Consider the following 16,769-nt stretch of genomic DNA (forward strand, 5'->3'; position numbering starts at 1 on the left):
TTGCATGACAGTCATTTTCGAACTGTGAAATTAAGTGATAATGCTGCACAATGATGACTGTTGCGTTCCTAATGTCTATAGGCTTCTACGTTGCAGAGAAGCAGAAAAAAAGCATACATATGTAACTTTATTCATTACAGAAAATATCGATACACAGCATATCGACAGTTTACAAGGTGGATGTGGGGCCGGCTTGGCCAAGGCAACCGGAAGGTTATACCGGCATGTGCCGTATGGATGATCAGAAAGACATTTCCGTCTCTGACCTACCATGAATTTAAGTATCCTGAACTCTAAAAAAATGAATAAAAAGTGCTCTTCTCAATTTGTGTTAAGTGCAGAATTTCTTTCACATAACATCTTTTCCAACAGCACCAACATCTCAAGAAATGCTGTAGTAAATAACTATAGCAGCAACTAAACCATTATGCCCTTAACGAAGGGTTATTTGTTCCTGCTTCCATTTGCTGTCCTCAAGTTCGAAGACGGCCTTAGTGCAATGTACGTCTCAAATCCATTTTCGTGCCCGTCAGTCCTGCTACACGGCGAGTGTCTCGGTCGTATTGAAGAACTTGATCCCGCGCTTGTAAATACTCTTCCTGCCACGCCTACTTCATTAGACGTTAATGTTCTCAGCTCTTACGATATAGCGACCGCTTCGACACCACCCGATGTTCTTCAACAAGCTATTGACGCAGATCTTCCACCCGCACAACACGATCAGCTCGCTGGTCTTCTACAGAACTTCACTTCTACCTTTGACCTTCCTCACACTGCTCTGGGTCGCACGTCTGTCCTCACGCACACAATCGACACTGGTACAAACACACCTTTACAACAGCATCCTTATCGCGTGTCAGCCTCTGAGCGCCAAGTCATTGCTGATAATGTGGACGACATGCTTCGCCGGGGCGTCACACAGCCATCTAACAGTCCATGGGCTTCTCCGGTTGTTTTGGTCACCAAGAAAGATGGTTCCATCCGGTTTTGCGTCGATTACCATAGACTAAACAAGATCACGCGCAAAGATATCTATCCTCTGCCGCGAATAGACGATGCCTTGGACTGTTTACAGGGAGCCGAGTATTTCTCCTCATTAGATTTGCGCTCTGGCTACTGGCAGGTACCGATGGCTGATGATGACCGCTCGAAAACTGCCTTTATAACACCGGACGGCTTATACGAGTTCAACGTTATGCCCTTTGGCCTTTGCAATGCCCCAGCTACTTTCAAGTGCCTGATGGACACTGTTCTTCGTGGACTCAAGTGGCAGACCTGTCTTTGTTATCTGGATGACATCGTAGTTTTTTCCACCGACTTTTCTACTCGCCTTCTCCGCCTAAAGCATGTCCTCACGTGCCTCGCCGACGCTAGGCTTCAGTGAATTTGAAGAAGTGCCACTTTGCCGCTCGAAAACTCAAAATTCTAGGCCACGTAGTCTCTAAGGACAGCATTCTTCCTGATCCCACGAAACTTCGCGCAGTTGCAGAGTTTCCGAAGCTAACCTCCCTGAAGCAGCTCCGGAGCTTTATCAGCCTCTGCTCCTACTTTCGACGCTTCATCTTGAACTTCGCCTCTATCATCGCTCCTCTGACCCAGCTCCTTGCCGGTAGCTCCGACCTTTTTTCCTGGACTCCAGCCTGCGACAAAGCCTTTAACACTTTACGTCGCCTTTTGGTTTCGCCTCCCATTCTACGCCACTTTGATCCGACTGCGCCTACGGATATCCACACTGACGCCAGCGGTATTGGGCTTGGTGCCGTCCTTACCCAACGTAAGCCTGGTTTCAGCGAGTATGTTGTGGCATACGCCAGCCGAACATTGACGAACGCAGAGTCTAATTATTCAGTCACAGAAAGGGAATGTTTGGCCATTATTTGGGCCGTCGGGAAATTTCGTCCCTATCTGTATGGCCGACCGTTTTATGTTGTGACCGATCACCACGCTTTGTGCTGGCTCGCCTTTCTGAAAGACCCATGTGGTCGCCTTGCTCGCTGGGCTCTCCGTCTCCAGGAGTATGACATTCATGTCATTTATCGGTCAGGTCTGCGCTTTTGCCCTACCGCCCTGATGTTTCTGAATCAACGCCACTCTCGGACGCCGCCCAGTACGCAGAATGCCGCCAGCTAGCTCGCTCGCTTACAAAGGAAAACCAGTGGCAACAAAAACACCATCGTGACACTGGCGAGGCTCCTTCTTATGCACCCAACTCCTTGGTGTGGCTCTGGGTTCCTGCCACAACCGCCGGCCTTTCAAAGAAGCTTCTTGCTTGGTATCACGGTCCATACCGAGTCCTTCAAAAAGACATATCCTGTCAACTACGTAGTTGAGCCCGTTACGACCTCTGCGGACTTGCGTCGCCGTGGACGCGAAATAGTTCATGTGGACCGAATCAAGCCATACTACGATCCGTCTGTACTTTCGGCTCCATGAGTCGCCAGGATGACTCCTTCTCTGCCCGGGGGGAAACTGTGGTGTGGTAATCTTCATCGTTATTGCCACTGACATGCATCGCGTGCTGGCGCTCTCGAGGACGAAGAAGTTGGTCGTTTGTCTTCGTGATTCGATACGCCTGACGCTCCGCTGCGAATTCATCCTGAGCAGCTGAATCCCTCTGCGTGGACTGAATAAACACACCCCCTACAGCACTAATAAGTATGCTCACCTTATAATGCAACAGACAGCAAATTGCTTCATAATCCTAGGGCACAAAATACAGTCCGAACATTGAAATTTTGCCACTGATGTAGGTAGCGACACGTATGCATACCTGCCAGGTTCACAGAAAAGGCATTAGGGAGATCTGATAGGAGAGGGGGAGGGGGGCATTTACCAGTCATTTATAATGACCGAGTTGCTTTTCATTTTAGTTCAAATGAGTGGGAATCATGTTTTTGTGTGCAAACCACAGCAGACGTGCCACATTACTCTTCCCTGTGGGGGATCTTCGCAGTAGCAGATGCTGGCCTTTTTGCGAAATTCCTTCAAATGGTCGCCCCTACAACATTTTGCCAAAGAATGTGACCGACGGTTGTGTCGGACACAGATGATCGAAACTGGGCGATTTTTTTTTTTTTACCATGCTGAACTGCCTCTCACATTCAGCATTGTTGTGTGGTATACAGAGAATTCCGAAAATTACTGCTGAGATACGGCTAAATTTCTTTTGCCCATCTACGCTTTTCAGCTGGGACATGGCACTCCGCTGATTGTCAGCACGTTCCTCTTGTAGCACATTTTGAGGAATGTCAAATGCCTGAAGTTTGACATATTCCATTCCGAGAGAATTCAAAGCTTGGTTTTTCTAATCTTGCTGCTTTAGTGGCAGAAAAACCGGAAATCGCTCCACACAAAAAAAAGAACATTCTGAAATGACATAGTATCAATGAAATTCAGATCTGCAACTCTAAATCTAATTACTGCATTGTCAGCCAAAGGAAACTTGAGGCGAATATAACCTCAGGCAGTGACCCTGTATTTCCGAACCACCTCATAAGATTGTTCTTGTTCACTTGGCTCAAGTTTCTGAACAATCCGTTTGGCTTCCAGTCTAACCACAATGTCTTCATCGTCCTTCTGTGCTGGTAATCAACTGTAAGTGGGTCCTTGTGCACCTTTAGAAGGCGTGGCCTCACAAAGCTTGAAAAGAGATTTTCAAAAAGCCCAAAAAGTGAAGACAAAAGTAAAGAAAAATAAAAGGAGGACAACCACGGAGGTAAAAATGCCACAAAAAAAGTAAGTCGGGATAACTAGAACTCGTGTGCAAATTCTGCAGAGGGTACCTAAAGAATGCCCAGCTTATGCCAAGCAGTATCATAAATGTCTAAACAAGGGGAACGTTGCCACAGTGCACCATGAACAGATATAATGCTCAGTATCAAGTGCACTCTGTCGAGGGTCAAGAAAATGCAGAACTGTACGTGTCAGAATTGAAGATGGAAAAAAAATGGGGCAATGAGGCAAAAAGAAATTCTCTTCAACGATGGTAACTCAGTGTGATCCCCCCACCATATGGTGAAGTGAGGTGCAGGATCCCCTTTACGGTTATCCATTGTGCGTCTATGAGGTTTGAGAACACAGTTAAAAGTTAAGCCGGTCAACCCGTGAAGTATGTGTGTCGGTGTGTGATTGATGAATGCATGCAAAGAAGTCACTGTTTCTTTACAAACACTTGGATAATTATACCGAGTAGTCCAAACTATAAGCAAGCGTCATGTTTGTAAACAAAGGTGGCGCTGCGATCGGCAGCGACAAGGGGTGTAAGCAAAACGCAGCGTGCCTACACTGCGCCAAGCGACGCCGCCTTCGAAACCAGTTCGCACGTGCAAATATTCTGAGGCGTAAGCTTTGCTTGTGCGTAGAAATAGTTTGGTCTATGTCTGGAGAGTGGTTCAACACTTTACTAGCCAATTACTGCTGGAATTACGTGACGAACAGCACTGCATTGGCTTCCTTCTCCGTGGCCTCAACAGCGCGTGGCTACAGCAACGTTGGACTGTAGTGGCTGATTAAATTAAATGAAAACGAGAAATCACTATATATAAGAAAAACTAATATATTGTGAACATTGCCCAACTTCCGGGCCTATTGTTAGCGCATGCAAGGACGATGATATAAATGATTGGAAGTGCATTTTTCATATGACGACTATTTTGATGGGTAGTTTTCTGCTGCTCCAAGCACCTTCACTCTAAACAACAATATTACCGGCAACTATATTGAACTAGAAATCATATTTTAGCTCACTGTATACCAGCAAATTAGGTCATAGAATTTCACTGAACAAGAACAACTCAATCTTCTAGTTCTTTGTAACATTCGCCTAGTACTTGTTTTATCCTGCTGCCAACTTGTTTTATCCTGCTGGATAAACAGACGTTCGACGTCTGTTTAATATCGTTATTATCGCACAGACATAGTCAGGGTCATTCACAGGTTAATATATACATGAAGGCTCGAAGAATGCTGTATTTTTGTTTTCTTGTTATGAGCGCAAATGCAATGTTCTCCACAATGTCTGCGATCACTTGCACCACAATTTGCGCGATCTACTGAGCATTTTTTAATATATTGGTGCAATTTTTATTCAAATGCGCGTCATCTTATTCTGCTTATTTTTCATCCCTCACAGTCAATTCTACTTTAGGACATTAAACTTAATGTACCTTATATACCACATTTAAATATCTTGCTCAATAAGAGCTGGTTGTACGTGGTTAATTCGTTCATTATGATCTTAATGACCTTAAAAATAAAATTTAATACTCTGAGAAATAGCGCTGCTTGACTTTGTCCGGATCCTAACGATGTTCACTCGATTTCAAGGACCGTTGATGAAGTGCGCGTCACTCGTTGGAATTCGGGAAAGTGAAAACAGAGAAAAGCTACTTCGCAACTATTGGCCTGTTTCAGCAATATCACGCTGGAGTGACCGCTCAAGGTAACTGCAGTTGCGTTTGCAGCAGCTTTTGTGTCCTTTTTTGTACAAAAATATGTACGCGGGTAGTACCGCAGATGAATGGAACTCACAGCGCGGTTTCCTAGCTGCATTGGATTAAGATCATACGCGCATGGAATATCACGCCTAAACTTCTTATGGTCTGGTAGTATATACACCAAAACGTGAACGAGCTGCAGGCGTTTGTTATTGCGCTATTCGCCATGTGGCCGAAAAGCAGTCAGGACAATTAAGAGTTGCAAAAGAACTGATCAAGTTTCAGTGCAGAAGTGCAACGCACGTTAACTGCCAAGGCAATCTGCCGTCGAAGGGTCTACAATTGTTGCGCTCAAAGCCTCTGTCATTCGCTCTCATCTTTATCCGACCGCAAGAAACAAGTGAGAAGAGATACCATTTTCTTTTTTGTGCCCTGTGGCGCATCAAAACGCACCACACATTGCAGTAATATCGGGAATTGTGCTCGGAAACACAGCAAGCACCATGCATCCAATGCAGACGGCCTATGTTTTGCCTATACCACGAGTCACTGCTGTCGCCAGCGCCGCCGCATCTCCACTGACGTCACGGGCTGACACTTGTGTATATTGCATAGTAGGAGAAAAAAAAAAGACATGATTGGGATATAAGACGACTCGGTAAATGACAAGAGGAAATACTGACAGTGAACAAATACTGCGATAAAAGACTATAAAGATAACACAACAAGTATTCTAAATATATTAAGGCCTTTATAGTCTTCTTTTATCACAGTATTCGTGTTGTGGTGTCATGGATTGTGTCATATTCTTTTTTATTATTATTATGCAGTGCAATTTGGAGTACTCGCTATAAATATCCAAGTGTTTGCAAAAAAAAAAAAGTTACTTTGTTGAACTTATTTCTCAATCACAATGCCCAAACACTTACTTCACTGGTTGACCGGCTTAACATTTAACTCTGTTCTCAAACCTCATAGATGCACGACTGGTAGCCATAAAGGGGATCCCGCCCCACTGTTCATCGTTATGGGGGGGGGGGGCGATGACACTAGGTCCCCATGAAGCTAAGCTGGACACAGAGGCACAGTGCAACATATTACCTCAGAAAAAATTGCCAAAAAAATGGGATGAGACTGCACATGCAACCATCTAACGTCAGGAGAATATAAACATACACCAAACATAAGATCTAAGTGATGCCTGAAGTCAGAGGAACCTGTGCTGTAAGAGGTCAAATCATTAAGGTGAAATTCCGAATCGTCGATACTGACGTCACACCTGTACTAAGACAGAATGCAGTCCAAGAAAGTTCAAGAAAAGCTATTATTCAAGGCGTTGGATGCATTAAAAGTTTTGTGTATGATGTCGGCATCAAGGAAGAAGACAGCAAACAGAGAACAAACCACCGAGAAGGATTCCCGGTTTCAAGACGAGTGCTCAAGAGCTCGGTGCAGGACGACTGCGTGGTATCATAAGACAGGGCTGTCATACCAGTATCATTTGGAGTGAAGTCCGGAGTGTGCTTCACGAAAGTCACCCAGGAAAGGATAAAACGGGGATGGCTGCAGGATGCCACATTTGGTGGCCGAGACAGCAGCAGCATGCTCTCAGCATCAAAGCCAACAGTGCAGTCTCTCAAAAAAGGCCCCCGGGATCACTGAAGCAGAAGTAGAGCAGTTTATGGAGAAGAGGCGACCTTGAATTGACAGAAAGCGGATGCCCATAAAATCCTGCCCCGCCAGCGCAGTGCAGTGGTTAGGGCGCTCATCTGCCGTGCCCAAGAAGGCGGGATCTAGTCCTGGCCTCGGTGGCCACTATTTGATGGACGCAAAAAGCGAGGCGTCTGTGTGCTGTACAATGTCAGTGCATGTTAAAGAACCCCAGGTGGTGGAAATTTCTGGAGCCCGCAACTACAGCATCTCTCATAGCCTGAGTCCTTTTGGGACATTAAACCCCACAAACCAAAACCAAGCCAATCCAAAAACCAGGTCACACACAAGCTGGTGGGCATGCCATCAATGTGAAGGAGCCGGTGTATGCTTAGAAAACCGGGACCGATGCACAGTCACTAGCTCTGCCTTTGACTTCCTTGCTTGATTTAGCTGCACCATTGGCAGCTTTTCAGTGCTTCTTCTCCTGAGTTCAGAGTCTGCCTTCTTGAATGAAGCACACCTGGCACAGTGGTGCAGCATCTCTTCAATGAGCTTGTCCACATAAGCTGAAAAAGATGATGTTACTAATGGCACTGTGCAGTTGGCTTTACATACCATAGGTTGCCTTTGTCGTCACTGGGCAGACAACTTCATCTTTTTTTGCACGCTGCATTTTCCTTTTCCATTTGGGCTCACCACTTGCGGTGGTTGCTTGCAGTCGGCCTGCATTTTCATTCTGGTGCAGAGCTGCCAACTGCGTTCTGAAAATTCCATATCACAGTTAATAACTTCTTTGCACACGGAAGAAACTTTCCTTGGCCTTTAATGCACGGTGGAATCTTACACCTTGAACATACCTTGCAAACATCATCTCGGGTGTGAAAGCCACGGACGTTGGGGCAAATCTGGTTATCAGGCTGTGGTCCGACTCAAGGCTCGAAGTCTGCCCAAAAGATGAGAGCTGCTCGATATATTTTAGCAATGACTTGTCCAGAGCGATCGCCACAAGTCGCGAATAAGGTGGGGTACCTGGAAATGTTTGCTTTCTTCAGCAGACTGCATAAGTGTGCCACATGTGTAACTTTACCTGGCAGCAGCCACTTCCCATTCGGTATGTTATGATGCAGGCACCTTGGATAAACATCCCCGTGACCAATGTGCACATTGATGACGTGGTTGAGCATGCCTAAAGAAAGTTTCAGTGGTAAATATTGCCACAACACAAAGGACAGTGACCAAAAAGTGATATTTACATCCTCAATGAGACCTGGCAAAAAAAATTTGCCTGATGTATTGGACAATGAAATTGCAAGAGCAGTAGCTATCAAAACAAGTCAAGTGTTGCTTTTGTAAAAGCGTTTTCCGACATATGTTTGAAGCCTCTGTAACAGTCTAGTTATCATCAGCGTAATGAGACTTTCCATTGAAAGGCACAGGCCCCTTCCACATTTCTCTTACTGAACTTATCACATGCCTGCTGCAACCACCGTATGTGTGCATGACTTCTAGTTGGTAATGGGCACAAAGACATATCGTGGTGCCACCTCTCGAAAGTGCCCGTGTGACAAAGTGGGATAATGCGCGTTGAACTGCTGCTGTAGAACGGTTTTCCAGAGAGTTTAGTTCCGCGTTAGTATTACGTTCATTTATTTATTTAATATACACCTCGGTCTGGGCTGTATAAGCTTAACTTGAGGTAGTAAGACCACTCAGTCGACAAGAAAGTACTTCACCGAATTAGAGTTGCCGAAGTTGGCGAGCTTTGATGACGACGCGCACCGGCTGCAGCATTGCTGTTGCTTTTATGGAAAAAAAAACACTGAAGCTGGCTTTTGCACGATCCTACGTTTTTTTAGGAGAATAGTGCTCCGTGAAGAAGCGAGCATTGTTTCCATCCTTCCAGCTATAGGATCACTAGCTTCACAACTGATAAGCACAAATTAAAATGCGCGCACCGATCTGTTTAGCGCTAACTCCATGGACTAAATCTTGATCAGTGAAATGTCTGCTGCACGCATTAGAATGGCCACTCGCTTCTTTGCTCATTCAAATCTTGATTAGCGAAGATTATGTGAGCTTATTTTTATGGTAGAAATGGGAGCTTGCGCCATGTTCTGTCGCTTACGTCCGGGTACAGAGCAGTAACGGACCATAAAAACAGCTTAAATAAACTTCAGCAGCCTCAGCAACTATGCAAGACCAAAAAGTGCAATGCTGGCACTCGTTATCAACCAAAATGCGACTGTTAGCTTTTAAAACACACAAATTCAATTGAGCGTCTGCTCCAGCAGCAGTGAAAGGAGTCACGTGATCCCACTTGCTCCCCTAGATCGACACTAGCGCCGTTCGCTCCAGTGGTGGCGCTCACGCCCAATAGTGGAAGTTGCGCAGCCTCTCGTTTTCACAGGAGCTCAAAGAAAGAATGGAGTCTGTGCAAGCGCATTATATGGTGGGGACCAGAACAGGCAACCACATTCATGGGCACCACGAAAAGCAGGAACGCACATTCAAACACTTGTAAGAATGTGATCAGTGGTTATAAATATGCACTCGAGCACAAAGAGAGTGCCAATTTGATTGTACAATGTGCGAACACTTCATAATTTGTCTCTATGGACATTGGCGCATACTTGAAAAGTTTAAGAGTGCAGTCAGAAGTACTCCACAAGGTTGCAGAACCCAATGAAAATTTAAAGTATGCGAAGATCAATGACACAGTCTGCATTGACAGTCTTGGGGAATATTGAAAAACTATGTAAAACCTATAAATATATACTGACTGTACTAATGCAGCACCTCTAATAAAAAAGATACACATAACAGCAGTGTTCCTACAAATTTTTCAACCCATAGCCACGGCAAACTTTACTTACTTTTCCATATGGCTACAAGCAACTGTCCATCACCCGCACTGACAGCTGCACACCAGTACAGGTGGTTCACTACTGGCTGTATCCAGTCAACAAGAGCAGCACAGGCAGTCTTCTTGCTTTCTGCTGTTAGCCGTTTCTTGATCGCTGTAAACAGAATCACAAGAGGTAAATGAGTTGACAACTGCAAGATATGATCCCTCGAAACCAGTATTTCCTTAGCCACCGAGGCACTTTGGCGAATATCACAGAATGATCACTTTGATAGAGGAGCTATACAATGACTTCATTATGCATATAAAGGTGATGGATGGTTGTTTTGAAGATACTGTGATGCCACTTGGAATCTGCAATGCGTTTGCAGCTTTTGAGATTTATGGGCACTGTATTGGGTAGCATGAAATGGCAGATACATTGATGATGTCGTTTTTGGTAAAATGTTTGACAAACATAACAAACGTTTGGTCCGTGTGTTAGACTTCAAGCATAAGCCACCCTAGCTTTCAATTTAAGGATGTGCCGCATTGGCGAGCATCCAGCGGTGGTGCTCGGCCATCTCGTCGATGAACACAGCGAGAGTCCAGAAGGCCTGCAATATCTTGTGGTTATGTTCATACTTCTGATGCTTTATTCACTGCTTTGCCAACGCTGCCCATCCACTGAAGTGCCTTCTCGACGAAGGAGCTTTGTTTGAATTGACGCCCGAGTCTGCCTTATTCTACCAGCGGAACTTTCTTTTGAACTCACATCTTATCCTCCAACTTTTGGCCTCTCTGCACCTGCAGAAGTCCACACTGATGCCGGTGGTGTTGGTATATCGGCACCTTTTTGTTAAATGTAACTACGACCAAGAGTATGTTATTGCATATGCAAGCCACTTTCTTAGCAAGCCAGAGTGCAACTACAGTTTTACCGAACAGGAATGCCTTGCTGTGATCTTCACTGCGCAGCAGTTCCAATCATACATGTTTGGCCGCTCATTCACGATTATGAATGATCTTCAGTCCTTCAGCTGGCTAATCGTCAATATATCTATGTAGTCACCTTGCATGTAGGGCCCTCCGTCTATAGGAGTACAACTTCACTGTTGTATACGACGGCAGAAGGTAACACCCCAAAAAATGTCTTTCTTGAATGCATTTGCTCTCAACCAAGTGTGACAATGAAAACTTCTATCCTTAAATAACAGCTGTCATCCTGTACTTTCCTGTCATTGAGGTACTATTTAAAACTGAGCAGCTCGAAGGTTTGACTCTACAGCTCCTCCTTGCCACATTATGAAAGCTAACGTTGTACGTCTGGTGCAATTTTGTCATCGGTAAGCTTTTCTTCCATAACAAAAGCGCACATTTGCTGCGTTGACAGTGCATAGGACATGCAAAGCTTCTAGAAAAGTTGTGCATAATTCAATTAGCTCATGTAAACAGGGGTCATATTAATGGCATGTCTGTGTTGCCTACTTCAAAAAACATTAGGCAGAGAGAAAGTTGCTCTATCATCACTGCGCTGTATGCAAACAGAATGATGACTACAAGCAATGCAGATATTCCTGCAAAAAGATTTTAGGAGTGTTGAGAAAATTTTCAAGGAAGAGATAAAAAGGAAATAATATTGGTGTAATTACTTACTCTTCGCAACATGCCATGTATCGAATTTATGGTCAATGTCAGGCTCCTTGGTTTTCATGTGCTTCTTGATTGAAGGGTGCCTGTCAGTGGTGAGCGTTGTTACTGCCACATTGTGTTTTTTCAGGTCCTCAAGCCCCTTCACCAAGCCATACTTCTCCATGTTATTGCTTGTTTTGACCTGGTCATTCTACAAAAGATTTGCACAAAGTGATTCAGTTTAGCAAAAATGGCATGAGCAAAATAGGCAAGCAAGAATGTTTTAAGTATTATAAAATAGTGAAAACCAACCTCTCCAACTTGCACCTGGACAAAGAGAATGACTTTGTTCGTTAAAATGTCCATGAAGGTGTAAGTGAGGAACTTGGCGCAAAATCCAGGGGAGTCGCAACGGCCATCTCCTGCCAACTCCACTTGGGCACTCAGGCTTCTCAAAACAATGCCTTGTTCAGTGTCCCAAATCTGCAACATGGGTAGAACGGGAGAAAGAATATGGTTGCACAGTATGAAAGAGCACTGAACAAGGGTTGAAGAGGCACCTCAGCCCAGACAAAGACAAGTTCCGTTGTCGAAACATTGGCTCGACTTGCGAACCGAGGCTCCCCCTCGACTCAGATTCAATGCTCTTTCAAGCCTGGAACATAATTCAGTTGTATGGAGGTATCCGTAAAATCAAAAAGTTCGCTACGCTCGATGCCAAATGAGTCTCTAGAAGCGTGCAAGATGCACTGTTTCATGTCTTAGCTCAATAACTATGCACATTTCATTTACATTTTTACTCACAAAATGAACAAAAACTAAACCAAGGCAAAAAAATGTATGTTTTGCTGGGTACATACATGCTGGATGGCAGGCTGGAAGAGTATCCGTTGGTATGTATAAAACATACGGGTTGATGGCACCTGAATGTTTGCTTGTTTTATCAGCCTCAAAGTCTTTTCTGGGTTTGCACCAGAGAAGCAAATGGCAGCACATAAGACTAAGCTCCTAAGCTCCCCACAGGCTTCCTTTTAAGCATTGGCTGGCTATGCCAGCTTACTTTATGTTTGTATGCGCACATAGCATCCACTCTAAGCATAGAACCACAGACGGCAGTGGAAACTTTGATTGGCGCCTGGCACACCTTGCACAATTTGAAGAGTTCCAGCAGTGAACTTTCAAAAACAATGAACTTCCGTTCTTCCACTGGGGCATCAGAAGGCTCATATCTGGAAACAAAAAGTGTCACACATCACACATTCTTAGCACAACAGCAGTGTATATACAAGCATGACAAACAAGCAAGCACAAAATGTGCACAGGCAACAATACTCAGAAAGTGGTACCGCTGCGTATGCAAAGTCAAATGAATGAAGTCTTACGTCAATGATTCCTCAAATGAGGGTTCATAGGTCACGTCATGGACATCTGGAAGAGTTGGCATTGACGATTCAGAAGGAGGCTCAATTCTGTAAATACAAAGCAGAGACATATTAAATAGGAGCTCTGGGCTACAGTGGATGCAACCCCAACCCTTGGCAGTTCCTTCTCTCTTCCATATTAGACTCCTGCAAAATATGCCATTTCACCTTAACTACACCAACGTAAAAAAAAAAGCACGGTGTGATTAGTACCAGAGTGATGTATTCGTTTTGCAGCACACAAAACACAACCACAGCCCTTAATGCTCAGACGAGGCAGTATAAAATAACAATTAAGGGACTACAGTCCAGGATGCACCCTGGCCCAGCCTATTTTCCTCTCTCAAAGTGATCTATGAACTATTTGAGAGAAGTAAGGCAACAGTGATGGTGGAGGTGGAAAAGTATTTTTCTCCTTATCTAATCTACTGCTCTAGTTACATTTTTTAGATGTTGCCCCCGACCAGAAGATGGAGGATGTCTCACTCCTCTGCAATACCTAAACAAGTGCAGAAAACATCACAAAAAAGGACCCTCCCAGAGTGGTGGGGAAATCCTGTTTTTGCAGCTCGAAAAGATCTCCCAAAAGCTTGACTGAGTCATATTAGGTGAGGGTCCAGTCTCTTTGTCCTGGTTTTCTCTCTTCATACATATCCCTCGAAGTTCCATTATTTGTGTCTTTACATATGAAGCAGGTCAGAATGAATGGACCCCCTCCTCTTACCCTTGAAGATGAGGCCCTGGGCTGCAGCTTCCTTAACCCTCACCTTAATCCAGTGCTGATGCAAAGTGTTGCATAGACTTAGCGGGACTGCTGCCCATTTACAGGTACCAGAAATTCATTGAACAAGCACAACTTGCTGTTACATCAATAAGACTTACATGAACGATTCCTCAAATGAGGGCTCATGGTTTCTGGCCTCTTCAAAAGCACCCGCTGCATTTGGTGTAGAGCACCTGGGAGTCTCATGGTTAAAAGATACACCAGAACCCCAATATGTCTCCTCCTGTACTGGCAATGGCGGTGACTCTGTCTGTGTCCCCTTTGATGTAACAGACTTCAAAAAATGCCAGCCTGCACACCTGAAAAAAAAGTGACAGGAGCAATATTTAAAATAGTGAGAAGTAACCCAATTAAAGGCTCCTTCTAATCTTGCTGTCAGTGCTTAACGTGGAGCGATGAAATGCAATTATGTGTTTGGAACACAATAAAAAGTGGAATGTTTGTGTTTGCACATCTCGTGTCATAGACACTTTGAAATAAAAAAAGAAAACCAGAGGGCTCATTTTCTTTTGTGAAATCAACATCTGTGAAAAGTATGAAATTGTTAAAAGTGAGAGCTACAGTAATAAAACATGGCCATGTCCTTTACCTTTCACTTAGTTACTTTTTTGCTTACTGACACTATCATTTAAGTGAAGTAAGATAAAGTTAAAATGATTTTATATGAATAGTGCTCATGTAGCCATTAATATTCAAAGGAGTTATGGTAAAACGGCTATATAATTCATGATTAATTACGAATAAAGTGCATGAAAGTTCTTGTAGCTATAAATAAAAAACAACTCATTTTCATTTTCTTTTATTCTTGTGTAGAAAAGCCCCTCCTCCTTTAGAAACAATCTGTGGAATCGCCACTGTCATATTCTCAACTGCAATATCTATTACAAGCCTCCATCGTATACTCTTGAAATTTACAGTAAAGCCCACATTGCTTTACTGTATTCATGAGACCTGTAGATAAAATAATACATCTGTGCAGTTTGTTCATCAGTGATCTCCAATAACCCGAAAGGTATACGTACTCACAATAAGAATGCATACTTGTGCAAGCTCAGTTGTCCCAAAAGCAGTGGAATACATTTTACAGGTTGCATTCAAAATGCACTGGCACTGTGCTTGTATTAAAGCAGTTAATACAATACAAAATTGAATATAGAAGGCAGGAATGACTACCCACTTTTGCACTTCAGCTGCCGGGCAGGTTCCTCCTCAGTTTGTGTGGCACTGTGACAGTTCTTCTTGGAGTAAGTGTGGTCTCCTGCAGCAATTTCTCCAAACTGAATAAGAATCAGAGCAATAAAGTGGTAATATAAATTGCTATTCTTTAAAATCATTCTGCCAGTGATTCTACGCACATGGTTTGCATCAGGTGACTCCGAACGCATGTGATGGCATGGGAGATGGTCAGCACAAATTTCCACAGTGGCACCAATGCCATGGTCGAATGTTGCCCACTCAGAGTAAGTTTCCTGTTGGAAAAAAGCCTCATGGTTCAACCCTGTATTGCTTTAGAAATAATCATTCACAGGATGTCTCACATGAAAATCTTCAGCTGGTGACATAGCAGCATCCTCATCTTCATGAATTTCCACTACAGGAGACTCCTGCAAGATGAGATCAAATGTGTCTATCAACCACACTTTCCAAAATAACATGCTTAAATCTTCCTACTTTAATGCCGAATGTTCAATGAAAACGTTTCATTGTGCTAATATAATGTTTGAAGTTTTCTCACCCCAGTAAAAACAGCATAGAAGAATGTTCTGTGTATGAATTAAAGCTTTCATACTAAGCTATTTTTACTAGTGCTTTTTTATTCGGCACAGTTCACATTGCTGCTGCAATTTCTGTACACATTACAAATTAGCAGTGAGCACAGAAGTGCCCCATAAGGCTATCGACTTGAATGCAAAAGGAATGTTTTGCTAGGACGTGATCATATGTGGTGGGCTGCGCGTGTACCACTCTAGCTATATTTTACATGGTGGACTACACCCACCAACCAGCAAATCTAGGAAAGAAAGATATCCATAGCTCTAAGCTTCTCCTCTTACAAACATTTACGGCATGATATATAATCAACTTATACCACTTCTGCCTTTTTCTCTACAACTTCACAATATAATGAAGAGCTTAACTAAAAAAATGAAACCTCTCATGCCTAACCTATATAAGCGCAACCTTATAGCACCACTGCAGATTACATCAGTGCCTTAATTACCCGATGCATAACAACTAGCATTACAAAGCCATGAATAATTCTGTCATTTCATTAATGAAATATGCCATGTAGAGGCAGGTGAGGAGGCGCGTATTTTTTTTCTTTTTGCTTGTATTTTTAAATTTCTGAATTGAATAACTTCACTTTCCATGCGTTGGTTCTTGGCACTCTTTCTGAACCAGAGAATTCCCCACATCAAGCAGCAGCGCTTTGCAGCTCCTTTATTATAATTGCTAGAACCAAGATGGGTTCAATATAGAGAAAAGCGGTGGGCTAGATTTTCAAATTAACGCTTCTTTTTTTCGCATTAACCACTGCACCAAACATCAATTTTCCATGCAATTACAGAAAACGCGAAGCTACATACATTATGCAAGGCAATCACGCGAAGTACAGGTGTTGTACTATGTTCCAACATGATCACAACGGCTGCATTGCATTTGATCATCCATACTGGGAAAACTGGGCACTCACCTCTCCCGCTTCGGTAGGCTGCTCATCAGCAATGCCGGGAACTGCGCCGCAACGAAGCCGTCTTCGTTTCAAAGGATCGGCTGCGCCTTGGAAGGCGTTCTGTTCAAAGTGCAAGGAGCAGACCCTGCGCGCAGTATGGTTCGGCACACCAAGAGCCTCGAGCCATAGTTTCCGTTGCTCAGCGGCGGTCGGGAAGCGATGGAATGTGACTCCCACAGTACCATCGGTGCTCATGCAGCCAAGGGCTGCGCACCGCCTCTTTGCCATGAGAGCAACAAACCACGAAGTTAACGCAGCAAACCACGTA

General features: G+C 43.9%; 1 protein-coding gene across 1 annotated transcript; it reads right to left on the reverse strand.

Moving 5' to 3' along the window:
* Positions 1-7,292: 7,292 nt before the first annotated feature.
* On the reverse strand, positions 7,293-8,274 carry LOC146201330 (uncharacterized). Its single transcript, XM_084593012.1, has 4 exons — positions 8,176-8,274; positions 7,946-8,117; positions 7,704-7,849; positions 7,293-7,654 (listed from the first exon to the last, which is right to left on the reverse strand). The coding sequence occupies exons 1-4, from the start codon at positions 8,270-8,272 to the stop codon at positions 7,452-7,454; spliced, it is 618 nt and encodes a 205-aa protein (XP_084449138.1). The 5' UTR covers positions 8,273-8,274; the 3' UTR covers positions 7,293-7,451.
* Between the last annotated feature and the right edge of the window lie 8,495 nt (positions 8,275-16,769).

This window comes from Amblyomma maculatum, chromosome 2, assembly GCF_055883805.1.
Source record: "Amblyomma maculatum isolate TAMU_Amacu chromosome 2, ASM5588380v1, whole genome shotgun sequence".
Lineage (NCBI taxonomy): Eukaryota > Metazoa > Arthropoda > Arachnida > Ixodida > Ixodidae > Amblyomma > Amblyomma maculatum.